Source organism: Carlito syrichta, unplaced genomic scaffold (genome assembly GCF_000164805.1).
Source record: "Carlito syrichta isolate Samal-C Ts95f unplaced genomic scaffold, Tarsius_syrichta-2.0.1 Scaffold274468, whole genome shotgun sequence".
Lineage (NCBI taxonomy): Eukaryota > Metazoa > Chordata > Mammalia > Primates > Tarsiidae > Carlito > Carlito syrichta.
This window is the reverse complement of record NW_007218564.1, coordinates 131,204-148,111: the sequence shown is the minus strand read 5'-3', so window position 1 is coordinate 148,111 and position 16,908 is coordinate 131,204. Positions and strand designations below refer to the sequence as shown.

The window sequence follows — 16,908 nt, the reverse complement described above, 5'->3', positions numbered from 1 at the left end:
GGGATATACCCAGAAGAACTCAAATCACTCTATAAAAAAGATACCTGCACACGTATGTTTATTGCAGCATTGTTCACAACAGCAAGAACATGGAACCAACCATGCTGCCCATCAAAACAGGACTGGATACAAAAAATGTGGTACATATACACAACGGAATATTATGCAGCCATAAAGAACAAAATCATGAACTTTGCAGAGACCTGGATGGACTTAGAGTCTGTAATACTGAGTGATCTTTCACAGAAACAAAGAACTGAGTATCACATGTTCTCACTCATAAGTGGACCTTGAATAACTATCGTAATACTATAAGAAAAGGATTGACAGTAGCGGGAAACCGCAGGGGTGGAGGGAGGCAGGGAGGTGGGATTGGCAGTAGTTGGAATCTGCCTGGGGAAGAGGGGGCACACCTCATCAACAAGGGTACCTGCATAATGAATATTTGTATACCTAACTCTGAATTGTACTCCAAATCTTGAAAATAAAAAATTTAAAAGTTAAAAAAAATGCATTTATGGAGGTTATTCCATAAAGTTGCTATTGTATAAAATAATTACAATCATGAATTCATTTTGGCCCTTAAGTCACAACATAAATAGATTGTCAGTTGTTTTATTTTGAACTTTCTTTCTGGGAGGCAACTGTGAAGAAACCAGACAGCAATTGTGCATCTTGCATTTTTGCTGAAACTATGTGGCAATACATATGGTAAATCATATCCCTTGCTTTCCTTAATAAGTTATTTCTGGATTAGAGTATGATACTATCTCCAGATCTAGTCATTAGAGGTTTGGGGGCATTCTAAGAACTGTTTTTTGGCCTTATCAATTACTTTTTTACCTATTTAAAGGAAATTCTTCTTTTACTGAGTTTCTACTGTTTTAATTCTGAAACTGAATGTTCTAGCCTGAATGCAAGTTCCTAGTGAACTGAAGATGTCCCCAGGACATTCTGGAGCACTGCGTCTTACCTGTATGGAGCTGCATCCTTGTCCATTTGCATGCAAACCAAGAATGGGTACTGAGAGAACTGCACCGTGGAGATAAACTCCAGGCCTGCTTCTGTTTCTGCACTGATTTCCAGGCCGGCTTTCACAAAAGAGGAGTCCACTGTGATGTCACCAGTTATTACCACAGTCACGCTAAAGATTTGAGGAAAAAATGTGTTTGTATCATATTTAACTGAGTTGGACTTACAGTCATTATAATTTCACAGAGTCTGATCTCACGGACTGATGACTGGAAGGAAACAGTTAAGGGACTGAAAGGTGACCTAAATGTGCTTAGAGTGCTCAGAGTTCTGTTGGGCCTTGTTAATCCCAGAGATTGGGCAGGGAAGGTTTGTCCTTCCCTGAAACCCTCCTCTGTCTCCAATTCTAGATGTGGGAGCGACTGTCCCTTAAGTACTCCACTGTTGTCTTTGGGCATACCAAGGACCAAAGTGAAAATATGCTTGGAACTTGGTCCTTTCAAGAGGTCAGTAATACCGGCCGTTATCTTTCTTTTTTTTTAAGTTGGAGTCTGACTTCTTCGCCCAGGCTGTAGTGTGGTGGCAGGCACGCTCACAACCACCCCAGCGTCTACCTTCTGGGCTCCTGTGATCCTTCTACCTCAGTTTTCCAAGTAGCCAGAACTACAGATGCACACTACCATGCCCGGCTATATTTTATTTTTATTGTAGAGACCAGGCTGGTCACGAACCTCAGGACTTAGGACCTGCATTATCTTAAAATGGAGTCTAAACTCACCAAGAAGACAATTGATGTTTACAGTTTCCTGTTAACTGTCTCTCTGTTGGCTTCTATGTAGCTATTTTAATTCCATTTCATTACTTTCTCCCAAAGGTCTTTAGAAGCACAAGTCTATGGTTGCCAAGATATTTGAAAATAAAAAAATTGTGTTATAAAGAACTGTTCTTACAGTGGAGCATGTATGGTAGGTACTCAGGAGGCATAGATATGGTGGGTTATTTAATAATCATCTAGAGAACTGAATAGAAAGATGGGATGGTCTGGGAAATGAGACTTGGATGATAATGAAGAGAATAAACAACTCCAAAAGAAGACTCACCTCCACTCTAATGGAAGTGTAGACTTTAAATCAAACTATGTGAAATTATTCCCCCAATTAAATCAGAGTCATATGTGCACATTTTTTTGACAGGGATACTAATTTTTGCTGTGTAAATTAAAACCCTTGCTGATATTGACAGTGTAAAAGTAGGTCAAAGGTCATCTTAATTCCTAAATGTCTTAGAGTACCTTCTAATGTTTCATATTCAGCAAAGGCTGAGATATTTTTTCAACTGGGCAAATGAATGAACAAAAGAAAATGAAAGCTAGATTGGTTACAATGTAGATATTGGTAGATTCTTAAGAATACAGTCCTTTTTAAAAGTTAGATTTTTGTTGTTGTTGTTGCTATTGTTGATTTATCTTCACAAATAATTCAATTCAGCTTAATTTGCAGAAACTTCTGTCTAGAAAATACTTAGGAAAGAGTAGAAAGATGAATGATTCAGTGAGAAGCTGTAAATTATACTGCCAGACCCTCTGAGGGCCAGTTTCATTTCTCATTCTTTGGTTTCTTTCAGTAACACTGTTAGTCACCTTTCATATTAAATATGCCACCTTTTGATTGTTCTCAGTTCCTTCATCCATGGCTCAAAATGAATTAAAAATCTGATTTTATCACTCTTATCTCACTTCAGCCTCATCATATTTTTAAATATACAAAAAAAGTAGAAACAAATTGCATTTCCATTTTCCTTTTTTAAACTTTTATAACAAATAGGGTACTAAATATTTTGATGATCACACTGATTCAGAGACATTGTTTTATGTTAAAAAATTAAGACCCTACCATTGATTCTCACAGGTAGATTAGAAAAATTTCAGGAGCTGAGAGCATTTTTTTTAGAAAAACAAATGCTGATGAAAAACTTAAGAACTACTAATGTTTAAGACTTAGATTGTGTACAGAAGCAATCATCTTTTTATTTGTCTTCACTGAAGACAGCAAGAGAGGAAAGGTCTTGAATCCCAACAGGAGGAATAAACAAAAAAGTTTTTTTCAAAGTAAAATTTCTTTACAGCATTGCCAACTACAAAAGTTGAAAATGAACCCCCTCATCAAAGGGGCATGCTGTCTACATATGTCTTTAAAAGCAGGAAGATTCTCAGAGTTGTATTAGGTACTAATCTGCTCATCAGACATTATGGACAGAAAGACTTGCCATGGTCAGTTCCAGCTCTATGATTTAATGATTACAAATATAAAGCATAGATTCTGAAACATCAGAAGGTTAAGTAATTCCCTAAACATATTTCTGCAGTGCTTCGTATAAAGTATTATATATATTATGCTTACCGATTTTTCACTCGGGTTTTAGACTCACGATACCACAAACTGAACTCCATTGCACCAGAAATATCAATAGCTAGACCACCTTGGACCTCTATATTGGCCTTTAGTCCAGATTGCAACTGAAGCTCCTAGAAGAAAAAATTAATATAATAATAGTAATAAAAATGACCACAATTTAGTCATCCCCCCCTTACCAAAAGCACATTCAACCTCCTGCTGTAGATAATGCCAGTTGCGCTGTGTTGATGTTGAAGTCTTTCTCCAGACTTGAAAACATGTTGCCCTAATCTTGATCACCAAAGTAGACTCTGCTAATTTGCTAAATTAGTCAATTAAAATGCTAGAGTAGTGAAGTGCCAATTGTGAAAGGTGTTTTCCTTCCATCATTGCCTAACTTTGGGAGGAGCAATGGTTCTTAAAGTGTGTTTCCATAGGAGCAGCATCAGCATCACCTGGAAACTTGTTTGACATGTGAATTCTCAGGTCCCCTTCATACCTACTAAATTAGAAACTCTGAGGGTAGGGTCTAGCAATCTATGTTTTAACAATCCCTCATGTGATTTTGATGTACCTAAATTTGAGAACCCTTGGACTAGGGCAAATGAAGCCATCCATCAGAAATCTAGCTGTGGTTTTGGGGGGAGGATGGGGAGGGCTTGATCAAGTGAACTCTTCAGGTCCTTCAGTACTTCTCTAATTACATGATGTATCAAATATAGTCAACTACATCCTGCATCCCTTAGTATCCCCGAGGAATTGGTTACAGGGCCACCTTCCCCAACCCCCACGCTTGCAGATACCAAAATCTGAGGGTGCTCACATCCCTTATATAAAATAGTGTGATAATTGCATATAACATACAAGTATCTCTTATATACTTTAATCACCTCAAGATTCTAATACAATGTAGTTGCTGTATACATAATTGTTATACTATATTTCTAAAGTCATATTAATTTTTATTGTTGAATTGTTACATATTGTTTTATTTTTTTAAATATCTTTTATCCAAAGTTGGTTGAATTTGATGTGCAACCAACAGATATGAAGGGCCAACTGAATACAAGCTCCAAGAATTACTCAAGTCAAACTAGGAAAGGAAGACAAGGCAATTTAACTAAGCCTTAATATCCTGCTGTTTGACATTTGAAATGACATTAAATTCTCAGTCAAGTCCAATACAAACTCAGTGGCATTTTTCAGAGAGACAGTAATCATTTACAAACATAACCCAACCTGAACAACCATGCGGTTGTCTGAAACCCATTGTTTTGTACTGTTTGCCTGCATTTAGCCTTTGAGTCTTGCACTTTCCATGTACCTTAGTGGGGTGATGTTGGCTGAAAACTTTTTCTGCTGGATTGAAATCAGATTGCCTGGGGACAGTGTTGGAAGTGATAATGATTCTGGGGAAAAGGGTCAGTACCCTTAATTTTGATATTCCTCCAAAGATTTCAAAGTCCTGGCAAGTGGCAGCACACTAACTTCTTTATGTAATGCCCTACTCAGACCAAACAAGACATGCATCTGCTAACTAGAAATGCCATGATTGCACTTTCTAGAAAGGATCATGTAGATCTCCCTAAATTCTTTCCACTCCCCTCCCAAAAAAGTGTGACAGGAAATCTTAAAAGCCTATTTAATTGCCAGGCATACTTAAAAATTATAATTGTGGCATGACACTACTTGCAGTCTGTAGGACACCCTTAGGTGGAAGCTATGAGAGTCTCAGTGTCATGCTCAAGACACTTTAGGATCTAGCCCTGAGGATACTTAAAGCTACATTCAGGGTAGAACTAAATGCGGTTGCTATAGGATGTAGGGGCTATCTCATGCATCATAACTAATGTGAAAGACACAAACAATCCTGAGAAAACTTAGTCATGCCCAAGTTTTAACCTATGCCTATGAACTACAAGACTATCAGAGTTCTGTCTGATAGTAACCATGATTGCTCCCAAATGAAACCTATTGTGTGCCCTGTGGAGGAATTTTCCCAAGCCTCCTTATAAGGAGAAACCACTATGCCTGAGGAAGTACAAATTACACTTTCTTTCCTTTGAGAAAAGGACTAAACCACATGGTGCAGCAGCTCTAATTTTTGAGGGGTATAAAAAAACAATTTTTGAGGGGCAACTGACAGTTTTTGAGCACCTATTGTGTGCCCAAAGCTCTACATTAGGTATTTCATTTAATCTTTTTACCACTCTTCCATGGTAGGCATTATATCTGAAGATTGAAAAAAAAAATCAGTTCCAGAGGCTACAGCATTGAGCCAGAATAAACACCCAGTCTGTTTCTAGGGTGAAAACTTCCCTACTAATATGTATGGCTATGGCAAACTCATAACTCTCTTTGGTTTCCTCATGTGGAAGAAAGTCTGTTCTGAGAAATATTGCAAAAAAGATAGAGTATGGGCTTATCTCCTTGTTTGACCCAGAGTATGTATTTATTTAAATTCTTGCCCATAAACTAGATGAACAAGATATTTGCATTTGTAGCTAATGTGACCCCTTTGATCTTTTTGGTTCCAGGAATGTTTATTATAGCTCAGACACTGACATTTTGACAACTCATCCTGTTGCCTCCATTTAGGAAAACATATTATTTGCTGGCAGAAGAGGATCCCTTTATTAAACTGACGTCATCAGACATCCTTCTCTGAAAGAGTAATCCAATTTGTCAAAGAGAGAGAGAGAGTGTATGCCTGTGTGTGCACAGAGTAATTCCATCTGCCCTACTGGCTGTGACAGACCACCCACTGCCAACATTTCCTTCAATGTCAGCACTTGACCTAGAGTGGTATGTGCCTCTGAAGCTGGGATGGCATTACTGGAGTGCTCTGCAGAGCCAGGGGGCCTCAAACAGCTTTTTGGTATAATAACATCAGATCTGCAAAACATTCCAACCGGACACACACAGACACTGGGTTATGTTTAATAGCCAGGAACCAATCTTTCTCATAGAATATGCCCTGTCTTAGGTGCCCTGGCTTAATGAACAGAAAAACTATACAAGATAATCTAGATCAGAAATTGGCAAATTATGGCCACCAGGCAAGTCTGACCCACTGACTGTTTTTTGTAAATAAGCTTTTATTGGAACACAGCCATACTCATTTGTTAATACATTGTTGCTGACTGTTTTCACTCTACAGTAACAGAGTTGCATAGCAGCAACAGAGACCATTGGCCTGCAAAGCCTAAAATATTCACTTTCTACCCTTTACAGAACAAGTTTGCTGACTTGGATCTAGACTACTACTTATATTTGCATCAAGTTTTACACTCTGATTTAAATCACTGGAATTGTTAATGGGTAGCTAAGCACAGACAGGTTGTGGTGTACTGTCATCTGTGTCTTAAAATGTGGACTACTTTCTCAGTACTTTTATGCTGCATTTAGAAGACTTTTTTCATTAAAAATACAATGGAATTGTGCAGTGCAAAATTTCAAAATAATTTGGGGACTGTTTTTCCATGTGTGACTTGAGGATTAAGGGACACAAGAGGTACTGTTGGTTGTCCTTATTCTCTCCATTCATATTGACAGAAACTGTTTTGTCCAGGGTGTGCATACATCCAGTGAAAAACAACATTTACCAGCTTCCCTTGCAGCTAGAGGTGGCCATGTGACACACTTTTGGTCAATAACATTCTAGACAGGGCTTCCATTTAAGTTTTTGAAAAAGAGTCAGACTCTGGTCCCTTCCTCTTTCTTCTTCCTTTCTAAAATAAGGAAGCAGTACAGGAAGTAGGGCAGCCATCTGATAATCATAAGGTGATAAGCATGAGGCTAACAGTCATAAATAAGGATGACTGAACTGAAGAAAAGGAGCTTGGATTCTGATGACATCTCTTAGGGTTTCCTTATTAATCCTGGACTACCTACTCTCAAATATTTGTTACACAATGAAAATCAAACTACTTGATTAAGCCACGCTAAGCTGTTTTTTGTTTAGATTAACTATCTACGATTATCCTGAAGTGATATGAGCAATAATCAAGATAGAAAATTAACATTGTTTAGTTCCAACCAAATGAGGTTTTGGAGGAGTTTTAATATAATCTGGTATCAAAGGACTCTCCAAGCTCTTAAAATCCATAATTTCATAACCAGAACCTTGCAAATCAGAATCCTCAAATTACCTGGCAAAGAACAATACAGCTGATAAGATCTTTGGATCATCTGTTTCAAACGCCTCGTTTTACTAGTAAGAAATAGTGGTCTAAAGCCATTAAGTAACTTCTCAAGAGCACAAAGCAAGGAAGTGGTAGAGGCAAAACTCAAACCTAGGCTATTATCCTTGAATTTCTTAAACCACAAAAGTGAACTACCCAAATAAGTCCTAGGGTATGTAACTCTTTATTCTGATCTCCTAATATATCTTCAATATAATAAGTATGAAGTAGAGTGCACAGTGATCACCTCAATTCCCCAATTCATTTTTTAATATTGCTATGCTTAATGGGGCAGGAAATAAATTAACACATTAAAGAAAAAGATTTTAAGCATAAAACATTCAAACTCAAAGGCCATTCAGATTAACCCTCTTCTGCTTCTCAGAAAATCCAGTTAGGCAGAACACTTCCATCCCATAGTATCTTGGTCACTTAAATCTTGTTGCACTGTTGGTCTTTGGTACAGTATTATTAGATTTGGGACCAAAGACAATTGAAAACCCTTTTGAAGAATGAAGTTCAACTGAATGAAAGTAATCCTAGTCGCTTAGAATGAACAAACCTTCCTAAGATTTCATGAACATGAGAATTTAGTCAGAATCCCCATGAAGCACATGACTGGTTTCAGTGGTTGCTTGTGCCTCTACTAGTTTGTCAAAGTCAAAATGATACACTATATGGATGGATCATCATCATCCTTGTCACTACAAATGTCGTCAGTAACTGGTGAAACCATGTAGTTCAGTTCCTGCCTTTAGGATACATATTAACTAAGCCCTACACTCAGGAAAGCCACGTGAGAAGACAATGCTATCTCTGCTCTGCTTATCCTAGGCTTTCTCCACAATTTCTTGTTTCTGTTACCATCAAAATTTCTCTTTGCCTCAAAGTAAAGAGATCTCTTAATCAGTTAATAAATGCAAATAAAAATGAAACATATATACAGTAAAAGGGCAACAATACCAAGAGGACCAAGTGCTTAGAATGTGAGTTCCAAGATGGGCAAAACTTTGTCTTGTATCCTCCAAGTGCCAAGCACATTTAAAATGTGCCTGGCATATTTTACAGACTCGTAAATACTCGCAGAATGAATACATTACCTGAGAGTGATCTATTAGCAGAATAAGCCCTTTCACCACACTGACGGGGTCTCCAGATGCAGACAGCATTTTGGACATCAAATCACTGTATCCATTGAAAAAAGTGACAGGTCTGAGCTGAACATCAAACAGGATGGCTGACATGCCGGCATAGGAGTCAAGGTTCTCCTCCCCCTCGTCGGGAGTGGCTGCAATTAAGGCCTCCAGCCCTTGGGCTTCAATGACCACCTAGGGAAAATTGATAGAACATTTGTGATGCCAGCTCCCTGCCTGTTCTGTAAATCATCTGAACTACAGCTAGTACTTTCAAGGGTTAAAAACTCAAATATCTGCAGCAGCTAGGCAAAAATAAAAATAAAAAACAGACAAAAACTTCTATGACTAAACAAAAGATAAGTTAGTTTTCTCCATTTAATCCTTATAACCACCCTTTGAGGTACATATGATTTTAACCATTTTATAGATGAGGCAAACAATAAGGTTCAAGTTTATCCAGCTAGTAAATAGCAGAGGTGTGACCCAAATCCCTCCAGTCTGCCTACACAGACCATGAGCTTTCCATTATATGATGTCATTCTAGAGATTCTTAGTCTCTCCAGGACCGTCATATATAATGCATCAGCTATCTTGTAAAGCCTCTAAAAGCAGATGGGAGGTGTTGGCACAGTCAACCTAAGGCTGCTACTATAGGGGGACATGGCAATTTCTTATTTATTTTTATATTTTTTCAGCACTTTGTTTTATTTTTATTTTAGAGTTGTGGAGACATGGTACTCTCTAAGCCATGATTCATACCATTTCATGTAAAACTTTTCTCCCTAGCTTAAAAAAAAGTGAATATTATAAAGGGGACCACACACAGGAATCCTACATATTTTCTGTTCTCCATACCCAGCCCCTTAACTCCTGGGTGTTTGGCATTTTCAAGTGCGTATCAGAAGACAGATGGTGATCTCAAAGGACAGAAGGACATTGGATACAGCAATATAATATTGGTAAAAACTCAAGTTTTTATAGTACCGGATCATTTTTAATGCTAAAGTGACTTTATTTACAAGGCTATACTTTGATATGCATAAACACTCAAAAGAAAGTATGTATCGCTCTTCCCCTAAGTGGCCTGAGGTGACTCACCAGGATGGTCTGCTACTCGTTTGACCTAGAGAACCCCACGAAGTCATGCAACTCCTGAGGCTCCAACCAGCATGTTCACTTCAAGAACATCCGAGACACTGCTCAGGCCATCAAGGGTATGCACATACGAAAAACCACCAAGTATCTGAAAGATGTCACCTTACAGAAACAGTATGTGCCATTCCGCTGCTACAATGGTGGAGGTGGAAGGTGTGGCCAGGCCAAACAGTAGGGCTGAACACAGGGTCGGTGGCCCAAAAAGAGTGCTGAATATTTGCTGTACATGCTTAAAAATGCAGAGAGTAATGCTGAGCTTAAGGGCTTAGATGTTGATTCTCTGGTCATTGAGCACATCCAGGTGCATAAAGCCCCTAAGATGCACCATCAGACGTACTGGGCTCATGGTCAGATAAGCCATACATGCATTCCCCCTGCCACATTGAGATGATCCTCACAGAAAAGGAGCAGATTGTTCTTAAGCCAGAGGAGGAGGTTGCACAGAAGAAAAAGATATCCCAGAAGAAACAAAAACTTATGGCACAGGAATAAATTCAGCATGAAATAAGTGCAGATAAAAGTGAAAGAAAAAAAATGTGTGTCATAATTTGAAAGCTTTTATAGATCATCCCTAATTTTAGATAAAACAAAAGGGTTGGAAATCAGTCATCAAAAGCCTGCATGGTATTCTCTTCTCTCCCAGCAGTATAGAAAAAATATAGAATGACTCTTTAGGGAGCCATATTCTATTATGAAGGGTTTTATTATGAGGAATCAATCTCTTCATAGAAACACCCAGAAAAGGAAAACATATTCTAGAATTAAATACTTGGAGTGGGAACTAAGAAATATATCTGTGAATAAAAATAAAATTTTATTTTTAACTGTTTAAGTGAGAAATACTAGCACAATTTCAATTTTGTGAATACGTGTACCTCTGAAAAGACAAATAGATTTATGTCAAGTCCAGAAAATCAAATTATTTAGATTTCAAGTTCATATTTGAAACTTTCTCTGAAACTATAAACCAACAGCCCTTTACAGATGATGGCATCACAGGCAAAATATGAAAGAAATCACCATTAACTTGTACATTCTGAAGTGTTACCAGAATGTTTTATTTTATCTTAGACTGATTTCTTTCCTTTTTATTTTTATTTTTGAGTTAGAGTCTCACTCTGTCACCCACGCTGGAGAACAGTGGCATGATCATGGCTTACTGCAACCTTGACCTCTTGGGCTCGGGTGATCCTTCTGCCTCAGTTTCCTGAGTAGTTGGGACTACAGGTGTGCTACCATGCCTGGATAATTTTTAAAATTTTTTTGAAGAGACAAAGTCTCACTATGCTGCCTAGGCTAGTCTCAAACTCCTGGACTAAAGTGATCCCTCTTCCTCGGCTGATGATTGGGTGCTGGGATTAGAGGTGTGAGCCACTACACCCGGTCAGATTTCTCACATATTTTATTAAGCAAAATCCATGGGCAATGAGTTACCTGGCTCCCATGAAGATCCGCCTTCCCAATGTACTGGACGATGTTTAAGTTACTTCTCCTTAGAATGCCAGAACCAGAGTAAAGAATGTCAAGGCTATAAGTAGAGGCCGAACGGGTACTACCTGATGACAAAACAATAACTGCCATTTAATAACAGTGCCAGTAATGCCACTTTGAGGAGGGGAAGGAAAGGAGAACATTTGGGGGGTTTACATACGGTCTATGTAGCCAGTGTAGGCAGAAGAGGATCCACTCTTGGAGAAACGGTCATAATTGTGAGCGACCATTTCCTTCAGCACACGACGGACCATTTTGCTGCAACATGCAAAAAGAAAAAGCTGCACATTCATTGTAATGGCTGTTTCCCAAGTCAAATTTGGAAAAAACAATTCCTCAGTGGAAAACAGAGGAAGTCAAATTTTCCTCATGCCTCTCCAAGAGTGAGGGAGGTGCCAGCTGGTGTGTCACTGTCAGGATTAGGTTTAGCCTCTTAATTGCTCAGATATCTGAAATTTAATTTGGTATCACCAGACTGACAAGAGGACACACCTCAGGAATGGAAAACACATATTCTTTGAATCATCAAGTTTCTATTGTTAAGTAGTACAAAAATTTAAGGAATACTGTACCAAACTAGGGAGGTTGCACAATGTTTCTTTAAATGTTTTTCTATACTCTCTAATGTTCTCTCTGGCTAATGATACATCACAGTAAATTTCCAAGATTTCTTCTCTATGTGTAGTTTTTGATTATAGAAACAGCTTAATAAACCTTAGAAACTTAATAAAGCTTAAGAATCACTGTCTCCTCTGAAGTAAATCTTAATCCTTACCCCATGCCTCTATCCTGTCTTGGTAATCAGTGGTGAGATCTTTCCATTTCTGATTACATAACACTAATCATATCAGTAATAATAAAATGATGATAACACAGCAAAACATCAAAATAATCAATGAAAGAAATTTGGAACCTAAGTTGGAGGTAGAAAATTACTGAGAGGAAGAAATGGTAGCCTTAGAGGTTATTTCTCCAATATATCAGTAGGTTGTAAGATTTTAGCCAAGAGTAGAAATGATGAGGAGAGTCATGATAGCTGTATGCAAATACTCAAAGCACCCCCATGAGCATGAAGGATTAGACATGTGCCACTTTGTTCCTGGGATTAAAAACAGCCAATAGGAAAATTTCAGTTTGTACAAGGACTCAATGGTGAGTCTAAACAATGACACAAGTTCCTTCAAAGGTGAACCTCCTGCCACCAAGAGGGGCAAAGTCTGGACACCACTTGCCAGGAGCCTAGACTCTACACTGAAGAGATGCTGAACAAGGGAGCCTTTAGTGTTCCCACTCTAAAGTTTTTGTTTCTGAGACTCTAGCCCGTAATGTTGGTGATGGCCTTCTCACACTCCCTAGGCTGCTTTCTTCCCCACTGTCTCTTCTTCCTCTGTTTTCTGAATTGCTAAGTCCACAAGACAGAGGCAGCAAGTACACCCAGGATCTCCTCTACAGAGTTTCATAAAAGCAAACAAAGAAATAGAAGCAGTCAAATCCATTCAACTACAAATATGTGGCCGCAGAGGGCCTTGGCGTCTTTTCTTGCTCACTCTCCTGCTCCCTTCCTCTTTCCTGTGTGTCTTGCTCTTTTCTCAGTTCCTCTCACTCCTCTCTTTCTTATTTCTTCAGTGTTCTTAGTCCTTCTTTCTCTTTCTTTCAAACTTTTACTGCCCTCTTTCTCCACTTTTGTTCTCTTTATTTTCCACCTTCCCCATCTCTGTTTTCCTTTTCTACAGGGAATGCTCAAATCTGACTGATCTTTCCTGGAAGTAGTATTCTGCATGTAACTCAGGGAAAATGAAAATTCCTTCTCTGACCCCCTGATTCCAAGTAGAAGATGCCCTGGAGGAGCCACTTGGAAGAGTAGCATCAGTCAATTTGAAAGGAGAGACTTGGGAACTGCAAGGAAGTTAATCCAGCAGGAGGGACTGTGAGCAATGAAGTCTATTGATTGCATTCTTCAGACCTTGAATCATCCTAAAATGTGGACCTCGCCTAAAGTTTTAAAATTAATGGCAATTAATTAATCTGTTTGACCCATTCTAAATGAGGCTTCAGAGGTCCCTAACATGTGAAACATTATGATAAAAGAACATCTGGTGAGAACTTACATTGTTTTGCTGTGTTACCTATAAAAATAGTCCTGCTAAAAATGTAGTTCAAGTTTAAAACATTTACCAGACTGAACAGGACATTCAGTGTCTAAATCATACCTAGAGTTCCAAATCATAGTGCCAGAGTGAGGTTGTTTTATCTGACCCACTAAATAGCCTTCTTCTGGGAAATCTGGTACTCTTTGATTTTATGCAACATAACCCAGCATAATGATCACATCCGTTATTATTAGCTACATGTGTACCACATCAATATACAAATCAGCTTGAATAAGCAGAGAGACATGTGCAATGTACTATACCTCGCAGGCATCTCAAAACGTAGGATGTCTTGAACAATGGCAAGCATATACTTATTCATTTCTTTGGGAAGTTCCCCAATAGAAAGCAGGATGTTTTTGACTTCCATGTAGGTTGGATTGCTATTTAAAATGATAGCAGCTGCAGCAGTGCGCACGGTCTTTTCATGAACTTGACGATTCTGGTGGTATATCCTGTTCAAGGTCTTCTTCACCTGTTCATAAGATGTTCAAATGTAGTGCAAATATAGATTTTTTAAAAGTGATACTGTAGCAGAAATAGTGAGTGTTCATAAAAATATACATGTGCTATTTTAATTCCTAGATACCTTTGCAATTAGGTTGGGGTCATATGACTAGTCATGGCTGATAAACCATGGACAGAATCAAAGTGGGTCACTTCTAGGCTGAGGCAGTGAGGAGCTTTTTCCATTTCTTTCTTCCATGACTGTAGTGAACTTAGGGCCACATACTATCTTACCCACATCAGGCAATAAGCTTTTGATAAACTGCTGAGGTTTTAAGGTATTTATTATTGCAGCCTGCCTGGTGCTACATATTATAGAATATGATGATACTGCGTGGCAATGCAGCTCTGGGGAGAAATGGCTATATGGAATGATATTTCCTTACAATGACTGGCCTCAGAATATTCCATTCTCTTTATAAAAAACAAACAACCTTTTTATTTTGAGTTGGAGTCTCACTTGGTCACCCAGGCTGAAGTGCAGTGGCATGATCACGGCTTTCAAGTAGCAGGGACTATAGGTAACACCACTATGCCTGGCTAATTTTTTGACTTATTGTAGACATGAGGTCTTACCATGTTGCCAGGTTGGTCTTGAAATCCTGGACTAAGGCAATCCTCTCTCTTTGGCCTCCCAAAGTGCTGAGATTACAGGCATGAGCCACCATACCCAGCCCCTCCCCTTTAAAAAAAATTAATAGACTTTTTAAAAGAGTAGTTTTAGGTTCACAGCAAAATTGGGTGTCAAGTACAAAGAATTCTTATATACCACCTACCCCTACACACGCACTCTCTCTCTCCTTCAATCACCATTCCAGCACCACAGTTACATTCCATAAACTTACCTGGCATATAATTATTACCCAAGTCCATAGGTTACATTAAGGCCTTTTTTTTTTTTTTTAATTTTTCTGAGTAAGAGCCTCACTCTGTCATCCAGACTGGAGTGTAGCCTCAGGATCACAGCACACTGCAGCCTCGGCTTCCTGGCCTCAAGCAATCCTCCAGCCATAGCATCCTGAGTAGTGGGGACTAGAGGCATGTGCCACCTAAAAAAATGTCAGCTAATTTTTTAATATTTTTGTAGAGATGAGGTCTTGCTATGTTGCCTATGCTGGTCTCAAACTGGTCCAGTGATCCTGCCTTGGTCTCCTAAGGTGCTGGGATTACAGGAATGAGCCACATACCCAGCCTATTTTTTAATTTTTAGAGACAGAGTTGAGCTCTGTCGCTCAGGCTAGAGAGCAGTGGAGTGATCATAGCTCACTGCAGCCTCAAATTCCTAGGCTCAAGCGATCCTCCCACCTTAGCCTCCCAAGAAGAAGGGAATACAGGTGCATGCCACCACTCCAGCTAATTAAAAATTTAAAAATTTTTTTTGGTAGAGATGAGGTCTCTCTATGTTGCCCAAGCTGGAAGTTCTTTTTAAAGCTAAACATTAACCTCAAAGAATTTATGCCAAAATAATTGCACTCTGTGGCTACAAGTAATTTCATCAGTAGCATTGCCTAACTATATGCAACGTGTGGAGATCCATACATTGGCATATAAATATTGCCAATTCCCTCTGCCTTTTTCTACATCCCTCAAATCTTGGCCTTGCTCTTGGGTATGTATAAGTTAAATAATTTGTCCAAGAACAAACAACTAAGAAAGGACAGAACCAGAATTTGTACATAGGTCTGTCTTTCTCAACAGCCTGTATCTCTGATTGTAACGTTTGCAGTCACCAACTTCAATACAAAATTGGTGGGAAAGTGCTTAATGACAAACTTGAAACATCTTTCTCAACAGTTTCCTTTGAGGTTTACCAACAGTCTCTGCCTTAACAAAAGTTTAATTTAAATAGCTTCCTGAAAATGTAGTTGTAGGAACAAACAAGGAAGTATTAAAGGATATGTTAAAATTTAAAAAATTTTAACAACATCTTAAAACTTTAAAGATGTTTCCAAAAAGAATTTGTTTCTTAAAATAAGAAACTATGCTTCAGGTTATAGGACATTATTTATTCAAAATGGGAAGCTGTTTTAGAATAGCTTTAAGTGCAATTTAGAAGTTATCTCTGGCTGATATGGTGGCTCAAGCCTGTAATCCCAACACTTTGGGAGGCCGAGGCGAGAGGATTGCCTGAGCCCACAGGTTTGACACCAGTCTGGGCAACATGGTGAGAACTTGTCTCTATAGCAAATAAAAAAAGTAACTGGGCAAGGTAGCATGTGCCTGTAATTACAGCTACATGGAAGGCTGATGTGGAAGATTGCTTGAGCCCAGCAGATCAATGCTTGGGTGGCCATGAGCATGTCACTGCACTACAGTCTGGGTGATGGAGTGAGACTCCAGCTCCAGAAAAAAAAAGAAAGAAATTATCTCTAAGCAGAAGAGAGACTCCTTAGGGGAAAAAATAGAGTGACTTGAGAGGAATTTGCATTTGACTTATGTGCAGATGTGCTTTTTTTCTCCTGTTAATGTTGCAAATATTCCTTGAGATATTACCTCATCAGTGATGAAAGGGACATCGTATCTCTGGAGAGCAGTGGTAGCAAGATGGCTGACAGGCCCTTCTCCTGCTTCTGCATACTTCAGAAGCAGGGGGATGCCTTCTGGAAGCAGGGCATTCTTCAGAGCCAGCAGATACATCATGGTGTCCTCCTTTTTCTCTGCTTTTTCAAGTCCTCCCAGGATTAACTTCTTGGCTTCAACTACTGCCTAAAAAAATCACATACCTTAGATGTATACATGTTCATACATAAAACAAGACTTGGGCAAGACTGGCTTTATTTTTGGGTCCCAGAATACATCCTAAAATTTTAGAAAGTTTTGTATCAGTTGCCTAATTGAGGCACACAATGAAAGAAAAGCAAATAAGTAAAGCTTGATGTTGTGTGTGTGTGTTTTAATATACAAATAACAACACATTCCT

At 38.7% G+C, this 16,908-nt stretch overlaps 1 protein-coding gene and 1 pseudogene across 1 annotated transcript in view; one reads left to right on the top strand and one right to left on the bottom strand.

The window, feature by feature from the left end:
* Positions 1-16,908, bottom strand: part of MTTP (microsomal triglyceride transfer protein) — a 69,658-nt gene that overhangs the window by 4,902 nt on the left and 47,848 nt on the right. Inside the window, exons 12-18 of the mRNA XM_008052451.2 lie at positions 16,482-16,694; positions 13,745-13,956; positions 11,492-11,589; positions 11,275-11,396; positions 8,650-8,877; positions 3,372-3,496; positions 974-1,144 (exon numbers count right to left, since the gene is read on the bottom strand). Coding sequence (XP_008050642.1) covers positions 974-1,144; positions 3,372-3,496; positions 8,650-8,877; positions 11,275-11,396; positions 11,492-11,589; positions 13,745-13,956; positions 16,482-16,694 — 1,169 coding nt within the window. The remainder of the gene's footprint in view (positions 1-973; positions 1,145-3,371; positions 3,497-8,649; positions 8,878-11,274; positions 11,397-11,491; positions 11,590-13,744; positions 13,957-16,481; positions 16,695-16,908) is intronic.
* Positions 9,788-10,332, top strand: LOC110595126 (annotated as a pseudogene).